The 25,507-nt window shown below is 45.1% G+C and overlaps 2 protein-coding genes across 48 annotated transcripts in view; one reads left to right on the top strand and one right to left on the bottom strand.

Annotated features, from left to right (window-relative positions):
- LOC120959413 (uncharacterized) overlaps nucleotides 1-25,507 on the top strand; it is a 42,940-nt gene that overhangs the window by 5,767 nt on the left and 11,666 nt on the right. For 26 of the 47 annotated variants that reach the window (XR_007451798.1, XM_049610979.1, XM_049610167.1 and 23 more), the window contains 3 exons: nucleotides 30-678; nucleotides 759-947; nucleotides 1,018-1,188. Coding sequence is in view for 1 of the 47 variants with exons in the window: in XM_049605070.1 (XP_049461027.1) it covers nucleotides 1,184-1,188 (5 nt within the window). In the remaining 46 variants the exon portion in view is untranslated. Of the gene's footprint in view, nucleotides 1-29; nucleotides 679-758; nucleotides 948-1,017; nucleotides 1,189-1,266; nucleotides 1,290-1,324; nucleotides 2,220-2,797; nucleotides 3,110-9,144; nucleotides 16,006-16,258; nucleotides 20,110-25,507 lie in introns of those variants that run through there. The other 21 variants (XM_049605015.1, XM_049605001.1, XM_049611241.1 and 18 more) reach the window with 9 other exon arrangements.
- LOC120956921 (heparan sulfate glucosamine 3-O-sulfotransferase 6) lies at nucleotides 3,210-9,254 on the bottom strand. The gene is made up of 3 exons (XM_040378744.2): nucleotides 9,153-9,254; nucleotides 7,939-8,986; nucleotides 3,210-4,422 (listed from the first exon to the last, which is right to left on the bottom strand). Exons 2-3 carry the CDS (start codon nucleotides 7,979-7,981, stop codon nucleotides 3,230-3,232), a joined length of 1,236 nt encoding a protein of 411 aa, XP_040234678.1. The 5' UTR covers nucleotides 7,982-8,986; nucleotides 9,153-9,254; the 3' UTR covers nucleotides 3,210-3,229.

The following is a 25,507-nucleotide window of genomic DNA, read 5'->3' as shown; positions in this document are numbered from 1 at the left end:
GGTTTACCTCATAATGGCTTTTTCTACAGATTGATCGAAGATGACAACTGTTGACACGTCTGTATGTTGACATAAGAGCGATAATAAGTGCGAGATAATGATAAAGGCAGGTGCGCTTATCGATTAAACCGATAAGCTGATCGACGGTGCCATAAAACACCGTAAAGAGCTAGAGAGAGAGAGAGAGAGAGAGAGTTAAGCTTGCTGCTTGCTGCAGTGTGCTAGTGTATAACTTAAAATGTGTAGTTTGTAGTTTGTGCAAGTGAAAAATATGTGTTATTGAATCTTGACTCAACAAATTGAATTTCATCGTGCCAGTAATGTAAGAATTATTAAAAATGATTTCACTTTATGTAATAATTTTTCCAAATTTAAAGTGGCCTCATTTTTTCATCAAAGATCGAAGATATAGGAATTTATCGTGAAGCCGTGTAAAAATGGCGTCCAAAAAAATGCGAATGGAAGGCAGTCTTTCGAAAAAAACGCCAATAGTATTTGGAGCAGTTGGAACGCGAATGGAGGCACGGCGTCTAACTTGGGAAGCCATCGACTTTGTAGCCATCGGCTAAACCATGCGTGTAGTCCCAATTTAGCGTACCAGTTGACGCAGAACGGAACGATAAGCTTCTTAGCGAAGCACCACATCTACCAAGGGATGCAGCTAACGATTGATTACAGGTAAGTTGAGTGAAGCGGTGCTCAAATTGGCACGACTTGTAGACCTCGAATGGTTTACCTCATACTGGCTTTTTCTACAGATTGATCGAAGATGACAACTGTTGCCGGTGTATTTTGTGGATTCACAAAACCGGATCACGTGAAAGGATTTTTGCGGCCTCACGTTGATGAAGTAAACAAGCTTCAATCAAGTGGCTTGCGGTTCGGCAACAAGACAGTGGGCGTTAAACTTCACATGTCTGATTTACCCGCCCGCTGCTTTGCCAAAGGTAATTGTAGTAATAGATGTACTATAAAAAAGCAATGAACAAATTGTAAAACCGTTGTTTTACATTTCAGCTACCATAAGCTACGTTGGCAAACACAGCTGCCATAAATGTACATGCATGGGAGTACACGAAGGGAAAAATGTCATTGTTGAAGATGTGGATGCTGAATTGCGGACTGAGGAAAGCTTTAAAGGCAGGACGGATAAGGAACATCACAAAAGTTGGAAGTCACCAAGATGTGGTGGGTTTTAACATTGTAGATCATATCATCATAGCAGATCGCATGCATCAATCAGATAGATTAGAATGTATGCAGTAGTTAATGTTTTCTTCTTCTTCTTCTTGCTTCTTTGGCTCAACAACCGTTGTCGGTCAAGGCCTGTCTGTACCCACTTGTGGGCTTGGCTTTCAGTGACTAATTGATTCCCCCCCCCCCATAGCAGGATAGTCAGTCCTACGTATGGCGGCGCGGTCTATTTGTGGATTGAACCCATGACGGGCATGTGGTTAGGTCGTACGAGTTGACGACTGTACTACGAGACCGGCTAAAGTTAATGTTAGTATTATTTTATTTGAATGTTCCTCAAATTTGAATTTGAGATCCGCAAACCACACACACTCACACAACCACTCACGCGATCACGCTGGGTCACTCAGGATGCTTGAAATAAAATGTTAACAAGCATCGATTTCAAGCATGCATGTCGCGCGACATTTTGCCAAGCGGGCACGTGCAGAAGCTACAAGGAGCAATCAGTAGCTGAATTGCTCGATTACGCACAAAGAATAGAACATCCAATCCCTGAGATCCTTCAGTTGGAACTCGAGAGATTGGTGGAAGCTTTTCGCCGGGGGGGCGTACAGCCTCCTGAGTGGGCTCCAGAAAGAGCTAGTTTGAGTGGAGAACGTGGGACCAATCAACCCGAATAGGACGTACTTAGACAGGAGTCTCAAAGGGCTGACTGATAGCAGACAGCGACGATATCGCATTTACGTCCATCCCAATCGTTCTCTCCACGGCTGAATGCTGCCATGCGTGTTTCACTTTGTACTGCAGGTAGTAGTAATTAGTGCTACAAGTGCTTTAACGACGCGATGTCCCAGTATCTGTCGCTTCGTAGTGGCATTCCTATGTGTTGTGTCCGCACAAATGAGAGGTGGAGACGGTGTACGGCACAAACAGAATATGTATTTTAAACTATCTTTAGTTTATATTAGTTACACCGATACTGATACATTATAAATATAACACGCAATGCGGGGAGAGGATGACTGGTCGACTTCTCAGCATGAGGCAGCATGAGGCCACAACACTATGGAACTCTGAGGATTTATAAATTTCTAAAATTTATAAAGCTTGAGCTTTTTATTATTCTTGTGCTTTTGCGTAACAACCTACGTGGTCACGGTTCGATACTTCTTGGAAAGCAGTTGAACCGACAACGGACAAGTTGTAGGTGGGATTGGGCAAATTCAATACTTTGGAGATCATACATCTCTAAAGATTCATGAATCCCAAGAGAAAAAATAATTTTAATGGATTTATGAATATTTTAGATTCATGAATCTTAAGAGATTCATGAATCTTTGGAGACTTGTGAATCTTTACAGAATCATTGAAGATTCGTGAATCTTTAGTGATTCATAAATCTTTGGAGAGTTGATTCGAGATTCGAATCACTCAACGCTGAAGATTCATATGAATAAATCGCAACGAAAGCTTCATGAAACTCAACACTGCACAGGAACTGGTCAACCGAATTTATCTGCAGAATTGAGTTGCAGCTCGTTGATATATTGTCGTTAAACAGTGCTCAATATGGTCTTCACAAATTTTCGTTTTTTTTTAGTGCGTCAGGTGCTAGACCAGCCGCCCGCACTCGAACGTGAAGCACGCAACAAGCGGCCCGATGATTTCGTAGCCAGTGAAGAATAAGAAACAGACATGGAAGAAGACGAAGAAGGACTGCAACTGTGGCGTTTCGATTTGGCTTCAAACTGGCGCCCGGCGTAATATACGCGATTGATTTCTGGGACGATGTCGTACATCGTCTGCCGCCCTGTTCTACTACTATCCGGACCCTACCCTATGTACACCTACCTACAATTGCTTAGCGAGTATACGAGCTGCCGATACACCCAGTGCGTCGGTACCAGTGCAATTGTGCATTGTAATTATTATTATTTTTCGCACAACCTAATTGACGCACGGGATTTCTCTACCCTGCTCCTCCCACCCCTTTACCCCTACCCCATCTCATACCACCAATTCCACGGGTCCCCTAGGGCCAGCCGAAGTTGATGCCGGTGAGGTGGTAGAACTTCTGGTTGAACGGCCGGTAGAACTCGCGCAGCCGGTCGATGGCGGCCCCGTCAATGTGCGGATGGTTCCGGCCTTTCGTCTTGCCGAGACAGTGCGGGCTGGACCGCTCCTCCGACTTGAGCAGACACGGGAAGCCTTTGGTCGAGTTGAAGTAGAAGTGCTTCTCGTTCACCACCCGCTTCAGGCCGAGAAAGTCCTGCACGCGGCCGATCTCGACCGCCGGGTCGGCGATCAGCCGCTCGCCGCTCACGAACAGCAGCTGGGCGGGCGGGAAGTGCTCTAGCCATCGCTCGAGGTACCGCGCGTACACACCGATGCGGACCGGGCCCCAGCTCGTGTCGACGACGCCGCCGGCCGACCCGTTAGTGAACGCGAGCTCCTCGAACCGCTTCATGTCGCGCTTCTTGCTGCGCGCCTGCGTGTAGTCGGAGATGGCGCGCGTGACCGGGTCGCGCACGACCACCAGCAGCCGGGTCGCCGGGTTCATGTGGCGGACGCGGCGTGGCGCCTCGCGCGTAATGAAGTAGCTCGGCGTCTTCTCCATCGTGATCTGGCCCTCGATCGTGGGCGGCATGTGGTGCCGGTACCAGGCGAGCCCCTTCGCGTAGTGCCGGTCGAAGAAGTGCACCTCGCAGCCGGCCGCCCGCACGTCCGGGTGCAGCCGGACGAACTCGAGCAGAGCGCGCGTCCCGCTCTTCTTCACCCCGATGATGAGCGCGTCCGGCAGGTGGCGGGACGGGCGCAGGCCCTGCTGCCGCAGAAACCGGTACTTGGGCGACCCGTCGGTCGTGTTGGTGGCGGCGGGTGACACCAGGCGCAGCGGGGCGGCCGGGGGCCGCTTGCCGGCGGTTGCCCCGTCCTCGACCGTCAGCGGCACGATGCGCACGAGCGAGCCGAGTATGCGGACGTGCGGCAGCTGGGTAGTGGGCGCTAGTGTCGTGCCGCCGGCAGCCGGCTGCGCGGACGGCGACTGGTGAAGGACGCGTACGTTAGTGTGCGGCGAAGGGTTCGTCGCTTGACCACTTACCTGCCGGAGGCTGCGATGTAGCCCGGACAGCAGACAGGCGTGAAACGTGTACAGCACGTACACGGCACACATCAGCAGGCCGGTGGCGATGGCGATCGTTCGATTCAGCTGCCGATGCTGCATGTCTGCAAGTGAAGGGGGGGGGGGGGGGTTGGGTGTTAATTGATTTGACAGATGGCACCCATGTCCCCAGCCGCCGAACTGCAGGCTAGTTGGTAAACACACCCACACCAATACCCACACCCACACCCACCCACACACACACACACACACACACACACACACACACACACACACACACACACACACACACACACACACACACACACACACACACACACACACACACACACACACACACACACACACACACACACACACACACACACACACACACACACACACACACACACACACACACACATTCACACACACACACACACACGCACGCACACACACACACGCACGCACACACGCACGCACGCACGCACGCACGCACGCACGCACGCACGCACACACACACACACACACATAAGCTATACATGCGACCCTCGAGCTTTGGTGTTTGAACTTTTGGTGTTACATTTCTGCTCTTCTCCCAAATACAGGGAATTTTGAAGCGAGATAGCTTAGTCGCATAGCAGGCCTGATTTTCTTTGCAATGTTCAACTCGACGTCGAGAAATCTCGATAGCAAGCATAGTATAGACCTAACAGTCGTGTCTCGAGGGTCACCTGTTATATTAGATTACAATCTTCCGAAAGCATGTTTTTTTTCTTCTTTATCGATTTTTTCTCGAACTATTTGTGAGTTTAGCGTTTTTTTTGTGAGTGTTTTTTGTTGATGTTAAATTTATGCTGGCCTTTGGGAAATTTACAAAAAAAAAAAACATTGTTAAAGGTCCGCCAACGCAGAAAGGTTGTGCGCGGTGCGAGCGAATCGCAGTGGCGGAATTAAAATTTCAAAGCGACAAGGTGCAACCCAAACCTTTTCCCGAAACAAAAAAAAAAAAAAAAAAATAAAACAAAAGAAGTACATTTTTAATGCAGGACGGGCCGGAAGGATGGTGCCGCAAAAACCGGCCCCATTACAACGTTTGCAGCATAAGGGGAGAGGGTTGGCACCTGCCTCCTACCTGTGCAAGGTGCGAGAGAATTGTTGCTGACCCCTCCAGGAATACAAGAGGGGAACGCAGCACAAAAATCATAAACAGAAACCACGTGGAACGCGTAAACGCACACCTGCGGAAAGAGAGAACACTGCTGGCCGTGCGAGCCTAACCGCGAGCACATATACACACACATGTACACGAGAAAGAGAGAGAGAGAGACAGTAAGACAGTGAGAGAGCGAAAGAGAGCGCGAGAGAACGAACCGCGCACGTGGAAGGACGGTGTAAATTGTCTCTGTCGCTGTCGGCGGATCAGAAGTTATAAAACTGACTCATAAATATATTGATTTGCCGACCTATTGTCACCTTTTTCAATCTCGATGGGACCCTCCCTCCCTCAGTAACCCTCCCCCGGTCGGATACAGAACCGAGTCAAAACAAATCCCGACACCCGCCAAGGCTTGTACGCGCACACGGGGTACGCATTTGGTTCGATTTCGATTTTGTGGGGATGGGACTTTCGCACCGCACCTACACACAAGAATTACAAGAATTAAAAAGAAATGCTCCGATATCGTACTTTCTGCCTAACGAACAGATGACAAGGGTAATTTGTCATATGAGAATATATTTGTTAATATAATTCGAGAATATCTTTGTAGTTTGCGATCATGATTCATCAATTTTCCTAACCAATGAATGAGTTAATAGTATCAAGCCAACAAAATATAAATATAACTAAATAACAACAAAACGACCTTTTATCGGGTTGTGTCCACTAGTTATGGGAAAAAAGAAGTTTTGGTCGGAATCAATTCTGGCTAGCTCATACGTTTTCTGGAATCGATTCCGGATAGTAGGTTCGGAATTAGTTTCCGGAATTGGCTCCAGGATCAGAATCGGATCCAGAATTAGTTCCAGAATCGGCTCCGGAGTTGACACCAGAACTGTGCCCAGACTCGGTTCCGGCATCGGAATTGGCTCCGGAATCAATATTTGGCTCCGGAATTAGAATCGGCTTCGGAATCGGAGTCAGTTTCGGCATCTCCAAAGGAATAGGCATTTGGGTCCAGTGATGCTACGTATTGATAGCCGCAAAGAATCCAAATGTACTGGTGCATGATCGTTTCTTATGGAAATTTCCGGACTGATTTCCCTTCTGAAACATCTTATTTGAATGCAAGAACTAATTCAAACCGAACTGAATTCTACCAGAGTTAGCTCCGGCTCTTCCAATACGATTTCAGAGCCAATTCCGATATAATAGCCAGAGATTACTGATTTTAAATCTTTATATTTAGCAACAGATAGGGCGTATTATTATAAAAATTTGCAAAAAGCTCAACAAGAATAATTTATTGATACCCATCCATTGTAAAATGGAAAATCAACCAAATAAAGGTAAAATAACAATTCTTTCGATATGCAAACCGATATGGTGTAGTGACGTACATTTTAGTTATAAGGTGAGTTTTCAAACCGTCTAATATATAGCATGACGTATATTTCAAACATACGCTGATTACCTGGTTGCTATTTCCTTTTCATCACCTAAGCATCTTGTTGGAAAAAAAAAAACTTCAAACTGTTGATGTCCCGATTTAATGATTAAAGTAAAGTAAAAACATAAAAAATGGTATAAAAAATCATTATTTTCATCTCATTCAATTATAATTCCCTTCGGGTTATGGCTATCAAAATTGAAAGCCATAAAATTCAGTTGTAAAATACAATTATTCAGTGGTCTAGTAAAATGAAAAAAAAAAAACATTACAGCAAATGCTCAATGTAAACCCGAACGTGCTGCTAATTCTATTGAACAGTTCATTCAGGGACACGCCAGAAAGGTATTTTATGATTGTTGTTGTTGCTGCTGTTGTGATTGTGATTGCGCCTGCTTTTGCGTTACGTGTTGAAATGATTTCACAATATTAAAAAAACAACATCTTCAAACACATTTTTTTAAAAAGAAATTCCTTTCCTTTGCAACCTTCCCATCACTAATTTGGGTGGTTTGGATGGAGCCTGTTTCGAGTCGGTGTAATACATCCGCAGCCTGTGTCAAGCTGTGTGGCACTTTCACTCTCTCTCTCTCTCTTGTTCGTTCTCTCTCTTTCTCTCTCTCGCTCTCACTGTGTGGTGGAGTGAAGGCACAAGCAAAGTAACGCTAAAAATAACCGCCCGTCCATCACCGGGGGACGCGTGGCGCTCGAAACTCGGTCTAGGCTTGGGCATCACTGCAGTGAGATGGACGCTTTTTGCTCGTCCCTTTTCTCTCTCTCTCTCTCTCTCTCTCTTTCTATATCTCGGTGAGATCGATTGGCGGCCCAACACTTGGCGCCCCAACGGACGTGCCGCTTTGGCGTGCCAGCAGCATCCACACAAGCATCCAGCGCCATCCCGGCCTGCCTGGTGTATCTATAAGCAGTGTGTGTGTGTGTGTGTGTGATTTTCTGCTGTTCAAGATGTTGGCGGAAGCGGTGTAATAGTAGCATCCGTCCAGGGGTTTTTTTTTTGTTTCTGCCACTTACCTATTGCGGTGTACTGCAGCGGCTCCGATGGCAGGTCGCACATTCGCTGCTTTGGACGGTGCTGGCAGCACTTGGGAGGGTCGGGAGCAGCACTTCGCTAGTGCGGTGGCTGCTGCTGCTGCTGCTGCTGCTGCACCCTTTACCCAGTACAGTCGCACTGTTCCCTATCTATGCACAGCTGATGACCAAACGGCTTTGGGGTAAAACTGCCGCAATCCTCCGCATACACACAGGACACAACGAAAAGCCAATACAAATCTTCCACTCACTCACTCACTGGCTTGAGACGGTAAACACCTACACATTCGGTAACGCTTGCTTTTTGTGTGTTTTGTTTTGCTTTGTATTTTTTTTTTGTTTTCTTCTTCGCTCTGTTGCACTGATATCACCCCCGAGAGTTGAATGAAACTCACTTACATCTACACTCACACACACACACACACACATCACACACGCATAAACACCACTGGTTGATGGAAGACGCTGATAGAGTCGCTGCCGAAAGTGTCCCGAAATCACTGGGCTGGCGGGGCCCCGTTTGTTCACTGCCGCTCGCACACGTATTTGTGCGCCTGTCCTTGCCACTGCTGGCACTGCTGGTAAGCCGTCGAACGGTGCCACCGACCGGACGACACAACCCGAAACCGATGATTGCCTCGAGCGCTTTTTGCGGACCGTGCACTAGCGTACTGCTGTACGGGGCAGAGCACTTACTACAGCTCCAACGGACGCCAAGCACACACGTAGCGAGAGAGAGAGAGCGCGCTGTAAGCACACCGCACAAGGATACGAGCCCACGAAGCTTGTCCGAAGCGAAGCGCCGCCGAGTGCTGCTCTCGCATAGATTCTCTCTCTTTCTCGCTCTCTGTCGCTCGCACGGTCGTTTTCGGCGAGCGAGCGCTAGCGCCACACGCGTAGGTTGCTAGCTGGGACTGTGCCGACGCTTGACAGCATCCGTGGATGCGCATGTGTGTGTGTGTGTGTGTGCGTGCCAGAGAAGCTCCGGCCGGGCAGCACGTGTGTTCGCTCCTCATCGGACGTGGAATCGCTGGCAAAAGGAAAGAAATCCAAACAACTATCAATTAGTGAGGCGCTTACATCAGCTGGCACAGTTTCTCTCTCTCTCTCTCTCTCTCTCTCTCTCTCTCTCTCTCTCACTCTCTCTCACACACACGCACACATTCTATCATATACCTTCTGCTTCAGATATTCACCTTTATCAACGAATTCTTCATCCTGGCTGTTTGCCCCCTTTCCTGTTAGCATACGAATCACCGCGCAGTGATCCGCATCCCAGTCGGCACCAACGTGGAGGTAGGAATAGGAGTTGCGAGAGCGTTCCGGGCGCATATACAACAATGACACATTGTCTGCTGGTCGCCCTGCTCGTCGCCGTTTACCGACCGACCAAGCGTACTTGGCCCGTTCTGACGAACGCATGGTTGGTCAGCCCTTTGCGTAAAGAAGGGCTGCCAAACCCAAAACAAAAGCATTGCATTCCACCATCGACCAGCCCATGCTGGGTCTGTTGGGACGAGCAATGCGATGAGGGCGAAGGTATGGAAAAAATAAAAATAAAAAAATAAAATCCATCATTACTACATGCAGACCGTGGTGGCATGGCGTTTGGGACAGTGAAGCGTTCGATTGAGCCCATCGCAGTCGCAGGGTTAGCTTGAGAGCTAGTATGTTAGTTTACAAACAACAAATAACAAATGTTCCGTCCAGTGTTATCCGTTATCAGACGTTATCCGACGACTGATCGATCTAAAAATCAGATATAAAAAAGAACGGTATTAATTAATCGCCTAAAATCGCATGGTGCGCAAACACTTTGACGCACTCCAGCGTGGTATTGTGGTATAAAAAGTAGTATATTACGTATAGAAGCTATATGATAGCTATATGAGAGACGCCCGTAAATCTAGTGTTGAAGCCGCTGCATCGTCTTAGGCCACTACCTGCTTGATTGCTACGGGAAGATGTTGTGTAAAGATCGCTGCTTCGTTCCGAGCTGCTGCTACGGCTCGGTGAGGTTGATTGTAGTGTTCCGCAATGTCCCACGCTCGCTGCAGTTGTGGCGTGGCCGCTGCTGTTGAACGGTTTCCTATCGAACAGGCTTCGAACATACTCCACATTCTCCGGGACGCCGACGCAACACTGACAATCCGCGGACGACGTGAATCCCTAGGAATCCCGTGAATCCCAGATGGAAGGTCACATCTCGATGTGTCCGCGATTGTCAGTCTCCGACGGATGGTAACACGCGGTGCGTCCACCGCGTATACCGGCTGGCTGCTGAGTCGGCTGCGTCGGCATCCCACTGCTTCTGCTAGTCCGCGATGGTTGGCAGCTTCTCCGCTGCCCGGAACTCCTTGCTCGTTTCCACCCGGTCACACCGGATACCAGGACGGCTTCAGTGTTCGGTGGGGCGAGCTCGCTCGTTTCCGCCCGGTCACACCGGCTACCAGGACGGATTTGGTCTTCGTCGGAGGGAGCTCGCTCGTTTCCGCCCGGTCACACCGGCTACCGGGACGGAATCATTCTTCGTCGGAGGGAGCTCGCTCGTTTCGGCCCGGTCACACCGGCTGCCAGGACGGATTTGATCTTCGTCGGAGCGAGCTCGAGCCCATGCTGCTGCATCCATCGATGAACTTCTGCCACAGCTTCCTCAGCAACAGCCGTAGATCGTCTGGATATCTGATGACCTTGGCGCCGGGGGCCGTCCACATCCCGAACTGTGTATGTGTGTGTGTATTGTCTGCGTATCTATCGTCCAGTAAAATGTTAATGCTCTCTTGCATACCAATGACCGTGCTAAATCGAACCACATTCGCACAAGTTCCCAGCGCTGGCAAGCGGTACGTTCGAGACCATACCTGAAGATGACATTCCGAGCGATACGTTATGTATAGGTGCCCCTTGTTTGAAGAGAGATTGCTTCAAAATAATTGCATACTACGAATCGTAACCTGGATTGGCAAATTTGCGATGCCGGTGGTACTACCGAACTATCTAAATCCTTCTAAACTATCTAAATCTAAACTATCTAAACTATCTATCTACGGGAAGATATTGTGTAAAGATTGCTGCTTTGTTCCGAGCTGCTGCTACGGCTCGGTGAGGTTGATTGTAGTGTTCCGCAATGTCCCACGCTCGCTGCAGTTGTGGCGTGGCCGCTGCTGTTGAACGGTTTCCTATCGAACAGGCTTCGAACATACTCCACATTCTCCGGGACGCCGACGCAACACTGACAATCCGCGGACGACGTGAATCCCTTGGCACACAGATAGTCATGGAACAATCCGCGGTCCTGACAGTATGCGGGCCAGATGGAAGGTCACATCTCGATGTGTCCGCGATTGTCAGTCTCCGACGGATGGTAACACGCGGTGCGTCCACCGCGTATACCGGCTGGCTGCTGAGTCGGCTGCGTCGGCATCCCACTGCTTCTGCTAGTCCGCGATGGTTGGCAGCTTCTCCGCTGCCCGGAACTCCTTGCTCGTTTCCACCCGGTCACACCGGATACCAGGACGGCTTCAGTGTTCGGTGGGGCGAGCTCGCTCGTTTCCGCCCGGTCACACCGGCTACCGGGACGGAATCATTCTTCGTCGGAGGGAGCTCGCTCGTTTCCGCCCGGTCACACCGGATACCAGGACGGATTTGTTTTTCGTCGGAGGGAGCTCGCTCGTTTCCGCGCGGTCACACCGGCTACCGGGACGGAATCATTCTTCGTCGGAGGGAGCTCGCTCGTTTCCGCCCGGTCACACCGGCTACCGGGACGGAATCATTCTTCGTCGGAGGGAGCTCGCTCGTTTCCGCCCGGTCACACCGGATACCAGGACGGATTTGATCTTCGTCGGAGGGAGCTCGCTCGTTTCCGCCCGGTCACACCGGCTACCGGGACGGAATCATTCTTCGTCGGAGGGAGCTCGCTCGTTTCCGCCCGGTCACACCGGCTACCAGGACGGATTTGATCTTCGTCGGAGGGAGCTCGCTCGTTTCCGCCCGGTCACACCGGCTACCAGGACGGATTTGATCTTCGTCGGAGCGAGCTCGAGCCCATGCTGCTGCATCCATCGATGAACTTCTGCCACAGCTTCCTCAGCAACAGCAGTAGATCGTCTGGATATCTGATGACCTTGGCGCCGGGGGGCGTCCACATCCCGAACTGTGTATGTGTGTGTGTATTGTCTGCGTATCTATCGTCCAGTAAAATGTTAATGCTCTCTTGCATACCAATGACCGTGCTAAATCGAACGACATTCACACAAGTTCCCAACGCTGGCAAGCGGTACGATCGAGACCATACCTGAAGATGACATTCCGAGCGATACGTTATGTATAGGCGCCCCTTGTTTGAAGAGAGATTGCTTCAAAATAATTGCATACTACGAATCGTAACCTGGATTGGCAAATTTGCGATGCCGGTGGTACTACCGAACTATCTAAATCCTTCAATTAACTGCCCAAACTAAGGGTAAACGTGTACCCTAGTAGGGGTACATTCGCACGAGAAATTGTCACGCTTGTCGCTCTTTTTCGATGCGATTTGTGCTCACTTGAAACACTGCGATATCTGGCCGACGGTCAACGTGCTTAATCAATTACTACATCGTTAGTACGAATGAGGATGAGAATGAAAGTAAGAGCAGGCTTTGGAAGCAGCTGAACTCTTACGTCTTAGCCTAAGATGATTGATGGGAGATGATTCTCATAGCTACTTAGAGTGTAGTGTTAGTTTTAACGCTTAAGTATCTGATCAAGCGGCATGGGGACCACTTATAAGACCAGTGATCTTAACTAACTTAACTAACTTAACTAACTTAACTAACTTAACTAACTTAACAGCTTGCTTAAGCACTTTGACCGCCAGGCCTGATGTCGCAGTTTCGGTGCATTTTTGTGTCTGTTTTTGTTTCTATAATGATTAAATTTTGCTGATTCAAGTACAAATGCAATGATATCTCAGTTTCAATGGAACGGTCGCCACTACATTTCGTGAAGCTATTTTAGGTTGAGATACTTGCGGGGAATGGTGTGAAGAAAATGATGAAAAACCACCGCCGTTGCAGTTTGCCCTGCAGCATGTCGAAACATAGCTGATAAATACTTGTAACTGAAACTGTAACTTATCGTATCGGCATCATTATCGTTCGCCTTAATAAACATGCATTTTGTGCGGTACTTGAGTTCATCGGTAAGCGTAGGACAATAAAATGTCGCTTTGCGTAGAACCGTACAGCGTGAGAAGAAACCAGGAAACAAACTGCATGATGCATCATACATATGCATAGCAATAATTGAATCCGGTAAGATTACAACGCAGAGCGCATCGGTCATAAAATCTCAAGTGTGTTTAGAAAACGGAAAGAAATATGAAATAGGCATAGCAAAATCATATACGAATGCATCACACCTACACATTGACACAAGATGTGCATAAATAAACAACACACACAAATTATTGCAAAACATAAATCAGGGTTTTCGTGAAATAAAGACAGATTGGTAAAGACAGTAAATGAAGACGCGCGTATCATAATTCAAGAGCTGGGAGTGTCTTCCCTCTTACGATTTCAGTAAGTGAAATTTCTTACAAATTTCCAAGATCGCCTAGACGTATAAAGTGAGAAGTTTAACAACAAACAATTCATATAATACAGTCCCCTTTCCTGTTAGCATACGAATCATGGTGAATTGATCCGCATCCCGGTCGGCACCAACGTGGAGGTAGGAATAGGAGTTGCGAGAGCATTACGGGCGCATATACAACAATGGCACCGACTCAACCAGGCACATTGTCTGCTGGTCGCCCTGCTCGTCGCCGTTTACCGACCGACCAAGCGTACTAGTACTTAAGCTTGGCCCGTTCTGACGAACGAATGGTTCGCCAACCCTTTTGCGAAAAGAAGGGCTGCCAAACTCAAAACCAAAGCATTGCATTCCGCTATCGACCAGCCCATGCTGGGTCTGTTGGGACGAGCAATGCGATGAGGGCGAAGGTATGGAAAAAAATAAAACGCGCACCACCGGGGTACGGGGTATAAAATGCATTCCAGGCAAATGGCTGTGTTGACACGCCAAAATATAAACACTGCAAAGGCTGGGACAAACAGAGGTGCTCGATCTGAGCGCAAAGAGACGGTCCCAGAAGCTGCTGCTGCAATCAAGCACCAACATGGACGATTACTTTGATCGCTGCGACACCGTAGAAGAGGCAAATGCAAGGGCACGACAAGTCCACCTGATGCATAGCAAAGCCGGTTTTAATACAATTGGAGTGAGTAATGAGTCAACAGGGGTTTCATGGTGGTGGCTGGTTTCGCTAAGACACTGTTTGACGTTTGGTGAATAAATGACGCTTCAAATATGAAGTAGTACTTTTCGAAAAGCTTAATACTTTTTTCCACCGTTTTAAAATGATTCCAGATGGGACTTTTGTATCCACACTTTTCAGCCATCTAGACCCATATCGCACTGTTAAATAATGTTCATGTTTTAAGTATATTTTGCTTACCTTATATTTGATGCTACTTCAACACTACTCAGCTCGAAGAGCTTCAAGATCAAATTCGCGTTTTTAACAGCTATTACGCACTTGGCCTATCTGCTCTCTGGTCGACAGAGATTTGTCAAAACTGAGCAAAGACTAGCACGAACAAAACACACGCACAAATGTCACCAATATTCTTAACACTTACCTATACCTTGTACACAGTATCAGACACGCTCAAGGACTCTACAGTAATCTGTGTAAATCTGGGTCAAAATGATGAGCGTAATCAGTTTAGCCGTGCACGTGTAGATCGAACACTGATGGATCACTTCGAACGCGTTTACACTGATCATTAACGATTATCACCGCTGGTTCGGGCATGCCAATCGCGAAGCGGTTGTGAATGAGATTAGGTAGCGGCATTAGATACAGCGCCCGCGTTCGTGTGTCTCCAGAACAATGACACACTGTCAACTCACTTGCCACTTTTGGGACAGATGGCTCAAAGAACACGTTCCGACTCTTCATCGGCGAGCCAAATGGCAAAGAGAAAGCGAACAGTTGACGGTGGGAGCTTTGGTCTTCATGACAAAAGGAGCTCGAAAGCAATGGCCACAGCAGAGTGAGAGAGAGAGAGAGAGAGAGAGAGAGAGAGAGAGAGAGAGAGAGAGAGAGAGGAAGAGAACAATCGGGATCGGGAATAAGTACCTTTTTAAATCCACGCTGAGCAAAGGTCCAGTTATCGCTTTCACAGGTTGATTGCATGTAGCATATTAAGCTTACTGGCTATATGATAGCTATATAAAACCTAGTGTTGAAGCCGCTGCATCGTGCAAGGCTCCTACAAGGTGTGTTTGTGTTTGTGTGTGTGTGTGTGTGTGTATGTGTGTGTGTGCGTGTATTGTCTATGTATCTGCCCTCATGTTAAGTGTGTATGCATTCATGCAAACATACCAATGACCGGGCTAAATCGAACGATATCTGCGCAAGTTCCCCAACAGCGGGAACAGAAAGGTCAAAACTATCCAAGCGACGTTAAACAATCCAGCAGTGCGTGTATTGTAATCCATGGGTTGCCGCGATTGTTGCGTTAAAAATTATTTATTTTTAAATCATGCTTTATGGACAAGGCATGCCATGTGAGATAAATTGTTAACTGATTCCTTACGAAAAAGCACTTTGACAATCGTTGAACTCGTGAACAGCAACAGTAACAGCAACAGGTGTTTTGAAATATTCGCTTTTGCTTTCAAATGCGATCGAAAATATCCCTCAAAATAGTTTATGGCCAAAATAGTTTATTGACAAATTTATGGGTTCATCACGGAGTTATTTTCACCTGCTTTAACAAAACGTTATTTGCACTTTGAATAGTAGTATCCCATGAGACAACAGACAACCTCTATCACCTCACCTTGACACCTCTATCAGTCGAACCATGGTGACCAAAGAAGGGAACTAACCAACTTAGAAGTGTGCGCGAACAACGAATGACACCCCGCAGCGTCTTAACTAATTAACTTTCAAATGATGTTCATGTAAAGAAATTGTCCCTCCTAGTTTTTTTTCTACAGCTAGCTGAAAAAAAGGCATTTTTTCATGTAAACGTTACGGGGATATTGATCTTGAGTTCAAACATACCGATCGATCCGTCATTCCATAGTTTTATTCTTCTTTTGGCACAACAACCATTGTCGATCAAGGCCTGCCATTCAATAGTACTTTAATTAAAGTAGAAAGAGTTCGTTGGCATAAACTGCTATTCTAAAAGATATTCGGTAATTTTTATACGAATAGTTTCTTCCCATCTTTCAAAATCAGTCAAAACCATTCGCGGGCCGGATTGAATGTGGCGGCGGGCCGGACTTTGCCGACCGGTGATCTAAAGGAACAATCGCATGTGGAAGCCCTTATAAGAAGGCAATCCTTGATGAAATTGCTCATGTTGGGAGGCGATCCAACAGAAGGGACTAACTTCACTGGCACTGGATTTGCAACACGTTCAACAACTAATGATGGAGTCCAAAAATGGTAGAAATAATGACAAGGTCAGAAGAGGAATATGGAAGAATGTACTTGGTGTATCTAAAGCTGCTAAATAATCTACAAATAATTCGAAGGAATTAAAAAAAAACACGATTTATGATCTAAACAACGCATTAGAAAATCTAGTTCTTCTTCTTCTTCTATTTGGCGTAACGTCCTACGTGGTCCTGTTTATACAGGCTTTCGAGACTTAATTCATTACCACGCAGGCTAAGCTGGACAGGCAAAAATGCGATGCTAGTGGTACTGCAGGGTTATCTTAATCCTACAATCAACTACCCAAACTTTGGGTACACGTTTACGTTAGTAGGGGTACATTTGCACCGGAAATTGTCGTGAGAAAAACGCTTAGGTTGACATCTTGTCAGCAGCATCTGATCAAGCGGTATGGGAGCCACTTTTAAACAACAAGTGGAATAGTGTAAAGAAAATGATGAAAAACTACGCCCCCTGCAATTTTCCCCCTTTCCTGTTAGCATACGAATCATGGTGAATTGATCCGCATCCCGGTCGGCACCAACGTGGAGGTAGGAATAGGAGTTGCGAGAGCATTACGGGCGCATATACACCAATAGCACCGACACAACCAGGCACATTGTCTGCTGGTCGCCCTGCTCGTCGCCGTTTACCGACCGACCAAGCGTACTAGTACTTAAGCTTGGCCCGTTCTGACGAACGAATGGTTCGCCAACCCTTTTGCGAAAAGAAGGGCTGCCAAACTCAAAACCAGCCAGCCCATGCTGGGTCTGTTGGGACGAGCAATGCGATGAGGGCGAAGATATGGAAAAAATAAAAATAAAAAAATAAAATCCATCATTACTACGTGCAGACCGTGGTGGCATGGCGTTTGGGACAGTGATGCGTTCGATCGCTTGCTTTATGTTGTGTACATTCGTGTTCATTCGATTTGTTCGGGCCCAGTAGTGTCGACGACGATCCTTAAGACATATAAGATCCTCAAGGCTTTTAGCCGTACGGAGAACAAATCCAGGAAGCTGGTTTTTGCTGATGATGATTGCTTTTGTGTGACGAGCAAATGATAGTTCAAGGTGGATCGTTTGCGGGAAAAGACCAGGTTGCTGCTGACAGGCTGCTGGGCAGATGCTGCTAAGATAGAGTGGACAACTTCCTCGAATGACGGCCTCTGCGCGTAATGACGTGATTCCTCTAAAGTTTTCCGCTTCGGTTTGGAGCTGCTGAACAATGTTGCGCCTGTCCTTCAGCTGGTGAAGGACAAGGAACGTGAGACGACGAACCTCATACATAGTGAACAATGTTGCACCTGCCCTTCCGCTGGTGAGCATGAGACGACGAACCTCTTATGGCGGATGCTGGCTGCCTGGTTTCCGTGGAAGTAGAGATACTGCATAACGGAAGAGTTTACGCTGAATAGACTCTCAACCAAGGGTAGATTTGGTAGACTAGTAGGTATGGCGAGTGAGAGTAAATTACATCTCGAAGTACTGGATCATTGTAGTACGTACGACTATCAGTAGAGCTGTCAGCGGGACTTTCAACGGATGACGATCGCAGTTGGGAACACCCCGGGGGATAGTGATGAGACGTCTACATCCTGCAAAATGGTAATGTTCTCAAACAATGACCGGGCTAAATCGAACGACATTCACACAAGTTCCCAGCGCTGGCAAGCGGTACGATCGAGACCATACCTGAAGATGACATTCCGAGCGATACGTTATGTATAGGCGCCCCTTGTTTGAAGAGAGATTGCTTCAAAATAATTGCATACTACGAATCGTAACCTGGATTGGCAAATTTTCGATGCCGGTGGTAGTACCGAACTATCTAAATCCTTCAATTAACTGCCCAAACTAAGGGTAAACGTGTACCCTAGTAGGGGTACATTCGCACGAGAAATTGTCACGCTTGTCGCTCTTTTTCGATGCGATTTGTGCTCACTTGAAACACTGCGATATCTGGCCGACGGTCAACGTGCTTAATCAATTACTACATCGTTAGTATGAATGAGGATGAGAATGAAAGTAAGAGCAGGCTTTGGAAGCAGCTGAACTCTTACGTCTCAGCCTAAGATGATTGATGGGAGATGATTCTCATAGCTACTTAGAGTGTAGTGTTAGTTTTAACGCTTAAGTATCTGATCAAGCGGCATGGGGACCACTTATAAGACCAGTGATCTTAACTAACTTAACTAACTTAACTAACTTAACTAACTTAACTAACTTAACTAACTTAACTAACTTAACAGCTTGCTTAAGCACTTTGACCGCCAGGCCTGATGTCGCAGTTTCGGTGCAGTTTTGTGTCTGTTTTTGTTTCTATAATGATTAAATTTTGCTGATTCAAGTACAAATAAAATGATATCTCAATGGGACGATCGCCACTACATTTCGTGAAGCTATTTTAGGTTGAGATACTTGCGGGGAATGGTGTGAAGAAAATGATGAAAAACTTGTCCCCCTTTCCTGTTGGCATACGAATCATGGTGAATTGATCCGCATCCCGGTCGGCACCAACGTGGAGGTAGGAATAGGAGTTGCGAGAGCATTACGGGCGCATATACAACAATGGCACCGACTCAACCAGGCACATTGTCTGCTGGTCGCCCTGCTCGTCGCCGTTTACCGACCGACCAAGCGTACTAGTACTTAAGCTTGGCCCGTTCTGACGAACGAATGGTTGGTCAACCCTTTGTGAAAAGAAAGGGTACCAAACCCGAAACAAAAACGAAAGCAAAAAATAAATTGCTTCATTACTAAAACAAAGTGCAAAATATTTTTCAAGTTCAAAGAATTTGGTTAAAATTCAAGCATTTTTTCACCGACTGTGACTACTGGGCTTGGCTCAGTGTGTTGCTTCGTAAGAAGTTTGACAGTGGCAAGAATGAGATTCCAAATGGAGAAAAAAAAATTAGAAATTATATATGCCTGATAACGTGCTCTATATAATTTCAAACAAAATTACGAGGCGTTCACTATTTTTTTGCTTTTCCTACTGCTCGCAATCCGCATTTACCAAGCATCTACCAGGCACTGGGCGCCTCCATTAACATGCGGAGACTATTGGACATTCGAATGATTGGTCTCCTCAAGCAAATAATGAAACGATCTTTAGGTAATTGAATAGAACAAATTTAGGTTCAAGAAATTAATCAGCTTAAAAAATAGCGTTCCAAACGCTTAATCTGTGTGTTCTCAGTTCGGGCAAGGCGTCTCCATCGGAAGCCGTGAAGCGATAATTACAATGATTGTAAGCAAAATCGTACGGTTCATTGTATTAGATAAACACAATGTACAGCGACCAAGACTTTGTAGCTTGGTCCGTGTTTTTTTAAAAGCTCCTAAACGCCGTATTGCTTGCGTTTGAATAAAACACTGGGCGGCTCCATTGCATGGCTTGCAGGAGTGGGCGAACAAAGAGTCGAAGTCGACATCCATTTTTCTCTAACTAGTTCTGAGTAAATTAGTTTACCGTGACAGTTAGAGTTCATCGTTTGCAGCTTTTAGTTTATATTTTTTAAATGTATATTCTGTTCAGTCGTGATGTTTGAGATAAAAAATGTACAATCAGTGTTATTTTTAAGCAATACGGCCTCGCTGGATATTCGCCAATAAAAAAATAATTTTAGAATGGTTTGAATTATCGAATGCATGTACGTTGTCGACTGCATTTTTAATACTGTAAAAATCCCTCGGTAATATTGTCGGTAGAATGTTTATAATGATGTACCAGATAATGCATTCAAATTAATCAATGTCGTTCATCATTAATGCACGTCGATATTAATCTACTATCAACACTGTTTGCAATGTATGTGCATCGTATTGCTGTCCCTCTTTCAATATGTTTTAATGGGCGCATATTTTCTTCAAATCTGATATTATCCCATTTATTGTTAAAAAGGCTTCAAATATTCGTACCAATGCAAAACGATATACAGTGGCATCTTTTATAACGCGTTAAATCCGTCCCAGCGACTCAATTTTTAAGCGAAAAAAATGTTATGCAGAAAACTCTTTTTTAATATAACTTGTATAAAAAAGTGAAATAATTGGTTCCAGAACCACATACGGCCAGTTTAAATGTGCTGTATCAGAAATAAAAGAAAATATTTTCATTTTCTTTCTATTTCCAGCTAGATCTAATAGAGTTTTTCAATCACAATTGAGAATTTGATGTACATATTCTTCAGCATAAACTAATTTTTCAAATATTACGATGGAAATAGTTTTGTATTAAATGAAGCTTTCATTTGCCTAAGCGATAAGCTAAATTATAGAAATACTGAATGTAAACCAGCGGTGATCTTGTTTTCACATCGACACCAAAATAAGCTTCAGTATGTCATACGATATTGGTTGATATGCAAGATTTTTTAAATAAGATGCACTCGTTATGACGTGTACTGTGTCTCTTTCGTCGTCTCTAGCTCTCGAGTCCTTCTCGGACAAATCAGTGCAAGAGTAAATTAGCCTGCTCTGGTGAACAATATTCTACGTTCATATACTCTCTCTTGTTCGCAGTTTTTCTCACTCTCTCTCCACCTCTCTCTCTTTTTCTCTCGATCTCTCTTTCCCTATTTATCTCTTTCTCTATCTCTATAGCGCTCTTTTTCTGTTTCAGTGTTTCTTGCCCACCAGAACAATAAAAGTGTTAAATCGAAATAAATTCACGCATTTTCCAAACGCTTGTCAAAGGAAACATCAGTATTTTTGTTTTTTTTTTCAATAAGTTTTGTTTTTGGAGTTACTTTTGATTCATCATTTTTCAGCCATTCTACGTATGTCACACATTTACCAGGCACTGGGCGCCTCCATTAACATGCTGAGACTATTGGACATTGGAATGATTGGTCTCCTCAAGCAAATAATGAAACGATCTTTAGGTAATTGAATAGAATAAATTTAGGTTCAAGAAATTAATCAGCTTAAAAACATATTTAACACATAATTTCTGCGTTTTATAGCGTTGTAAACGCTTAATCTGTGTGTTCTCAGTTCAGACAAGGCGTCTCCATCGGAAACCGTGAAGCGATAATTACAATGATTGTAAGCAAGATCGTACGGTTCATTGTATTAGGTAAACACAATGTACAGCGACCAAGACTTTGGAGCTTCGTTCGTGTTTTTTTTTAATTGGTAGCAACGCTCCTAAACGCCGTATTGCTTGCGTTTGAATAAAACACTGGGCGTCTCCATTGCATGGCTTGCAGGAGTGGGCGAACAAAGAGCCGAAATAAGCATGTATTTTTCTTTAACTATTTCTGAATTATGAGCATACATACATCTACCTTGTTTTGATTTTTTTGATTAACGGGATAGTATTGTTATTTACCACGCGGAAGCAAAACAGTTGTTCGTACGCATAAGTTCACCCGCCTACGCAGGGTACCCACGTACGTGGCTAGCTTAGTATCAGTTTTACCAGCGTGTGTGGTATTCGCACTGCAGTCAGTTTAATATCGATATATTCCATTTTTATTCAAGTTGTTATCTGTCATCCTTTTGATCCGGTATCCTTATTTTTTCTTCTCCTGTTTAATCGTTTCCCTCTATGCGCTATTGATGCTTCGTTATATTCTACGTTAGTGAGAGAGCTAACCTATAGGTTCACACTAGTTGTAGCTAAAGTCCGTGAAAAATCTTTAAACTTGTTATGTTGAAGGTTTATTTAATGACAGTTGTATTCACATCAATTCATAAACAACATGGTTTGTTGCTAGAAAAGAGCTTGATCGATTTGCAGCTGATAGAATGAATGACCCAACGGGGATATAAAATGATGCAATAAGTAGCACGCATACAGCTTAGTGTATCATTAAGGTGTATCCTTGTCAGCAATTATATGAGGGAATCAATTTTTTTATCGATTGAAATCATTTTGCTTCCAAGCAAACACATTTGGATTACGTAAAAGGTAGAGTTCGGAACTATTTTAAAAAGTGTAATTTTGATAGTGCTTTGTAGGCTAATCTTGTTTGCAGATCGATAACAGGAATTTATTGTAAGGAACTTGAATGGTTTTGGTCGCGAAAATATGTTACATATTACTTAGTTAGCATTGTGTTTTGTGTCGTTCCTTCTATCCAGAACAGTTGTGTCACATTAGTACATTTGATGAATGCTGGTTTTTTGTAGCGGAATTTGGGGCAAGTGTGCCACCTTAAGCATTTCAAGTTATAACGCACTAAAACGTGTTTTCCAAAAGCCGATTTAAGTCTCACAACCATTTTACATCTATTTCCTCACTTATAAATGAGTTTCGCTTGAAAAAAGTGCAAACAAAACAGTTTTTGAAGCGTTTTAAAAAGGGTCCAAAAAGACGTTGTTTTTTTTTTGGGCTATGGGGCAAGAGTGCCACTCGTATGGGGCAAGACGGCCACCTGGTTAAAATAACCGTATTTTTTGATAATTGGAAATTATTACGTTTGTACCACTAGTGTATGTATTCCTACATGTCTTGAGTCACCAATGAACCCCTTTTCATCACAAACTGTATCGCAATATGGGTTGTTGCTGGTCTGTTTTTCCGGAGTAGAATCCGCTCGTAAAAGCGCACCATACCGCTGAACGCTACAACAATGTTTACATTTTTGACAGCTCGCGCCTGGTGATGGTGGCACACTTGCCCCAAATAGAGATGGCTCTTTTGCCCCAAAAGTTGTATCTTTTTTTAAATTGAATTTTTCAGTGACAAAAAGAAAGTTTTTTTCAACTAACCCCACAAAAAATTTCACGTTTTCTCAGCTAAACGGTGGTGTAAATATTTTCTCGGTTGATTGTTCGCATTATTTTTGAGAGCTTATTTGGTTGGATTAAAAAATTATAGCATTCTGCTCAATTTTGAAACTCAACACAAATCAGTTCAAAACAATGGGAAATATCGATTGGTCTGTATGAAATTCGGCTCAGTATACCTAGTCATTGGAAAGCAACCAACTGTATACACAATTGATCATTAAACTTAAGTTTTTCAGGAAAAATGCTTGGTGGCACTCTTGCCCCGTATGGCACACTTGCCCCAAATTCCGCTAAATAATTTTTGTCACTTTTGCTGCCTGCTCAACAGAATGTACAACTTCAGCTTTGCAGGCTGCATCTGTACGTAGCAGTTAATAAAAAGTTTGCAACTCATCTTTGTGTTGCATTAAATGTCCTCTAACTGATATAGCTGATTAAATTAAATTTTAGCAACTCACCAGAGCTTGCAACAGGGAGAAGCCCTTACTCCTGGGCCCTTTAGAAGGTTTTTAAAAAATAAATTCATTGTTCTTCACTCACGCCTTGCACACGTTGCATTTCCTCGACTAATTTCTTATTAACTGCACGGATATCCGCAAGTTGTTGTTGCAATTCGATTACTGTCTTTGTACGGCAAAAGCGGCACTCATGAGGAGCTAAAAATACAAAACAAACCACGTTAAACATTCGCCCAATCGCTGAACAGCTCGCTGCATTACAAACATACCCTTCACATGATTGTTGGGAAGTTTATGAAATTGTATTGTTCCGTTGCGTGATGCACGATGAAATACATATCTAGCTGGGCTGTTTGGCGCTGTAAAATGGAGCAGTTAATTTTCGTTCCCCTTGCTGCATTAGAATGTTACCAACCGCGTGACGGACGAATCAAAATAAGCTTGTAAGGCGACGGTTGCCGATCATTGTTTGTAGGGTCGTCGTTTGGAATGTTCATTTTGGCGTTGTTTTTATGGTACAGGCTGAAAATACACAAAGGAATGATGGTCTAAGTATTACCTATAGTGGTACAAACAATAGCAGCTATTCGTTGCAAAGCTGTTGCACTACTGCTTGGCCACGTCCTGCCCACTGTTACTTCGTCTAACCAATCTAATCTAATGTTACCACTTAATCGAACCTACTTTTTTCGTCCAAATCACTTATTGCACTGATAGATCCTGCTGGGATTTCGCCATAGGACCATTCTTCTTAATACTTTTCACTTAAAAATGGCCTGGTACGGGTAGCGTTGCGCTTCCTGGCGCGTTGGAGAGTTTATATACCAGATAGCATTACATAATATTTTGTAGCATATCTGCTAAACATAACACTCAGCACTAAGAGAACCCTAGGGAGCGTACAATGTAATTGGGAGACCCACTTTCTCAAAAGCGCAGCGTTGAGAAAGATAGACAAACACTAAACAATGAAGGCAGTTTATACATCGTTACCATAGGCAGGAACTGTTCATGCTTTATTACTCAAAGCAGCATTACTTTATACACTAAATGACAAAAGCTACACCGGAACTGGTTTGGTAAAAATTTTGAAATACACAACCCGGAAACGGCTGAAAAAAAACCCAAAATCACCATAAATAAAAACATAGATGAAAGATCAGAATCGTCCGGACTGTCAGGAAAGGAGTATGCATATCTTCCTACATCTATCAAATTCTCTTTTAAGGCCTCTAAACTCGTATGAAGTCAATGTACATCAATTTAGAAAATGCAAACTTCAAACTGTACAGAAAGTAGGAATGGTTTTGATAGTGCCAAATCAAGCATTGATGGTGAACGTGTGGCATCGCACGGCCTAGTACGTTGGATTAGGTGGATAGAAAATGGAATTAAAAACTTCCCTTTGAACTACTTCAAAACGGGTCTTTCCCGTCCTATTTGATTTCGCACCGGCACCATAGAGGATGCCACTGCGTTGATTACTTTTCTGTTTCTGTGGTGTGTGCAGGACTAACCTTTGGCAGCGAAGGGAAGCTCTCGTCGATGAGTTGGAAGGACGGTCCGGGCATTTCCTTCGCTCTTTCGGCCGGTTTAATCGTTCTGCGTGCAGGGCAGCCGTGGAAGTTCGCAGTGTGACGATCGCCGCAGTTTGCGCATCGCAAATCAGCCAAAGCTAGTCTCCCGCCAGGGTTAGTGGTCGCCTTGCTGCGTGGGCACATGCTCGACGCGTGTGCTCCGGCGCATTTCACGCACTTCGGTGTGCGGAAGCAGTTCGCTTGGCCGTGGCCATACTTTTGGCAGTTTTTGCACTGCATTGGCACCCGCTGGCGCGTGTGCAGGTCAAA

Source organism: Anopheles coluzzii, chromosome X (assembly GCF_943734685.1).
Source record: "Anopheles coluzzii chromosome X, AcolN3, whole genome shotgun sequence".
NCBI lineage: Eukaryota > Metazoa > Arthropoda > Insecta > Diptera > Culicidae > Anopheles > Anopheles coluzzii.
This window is presented reverse-complemented; position numbering and strand designations above follow the sequence as displayed.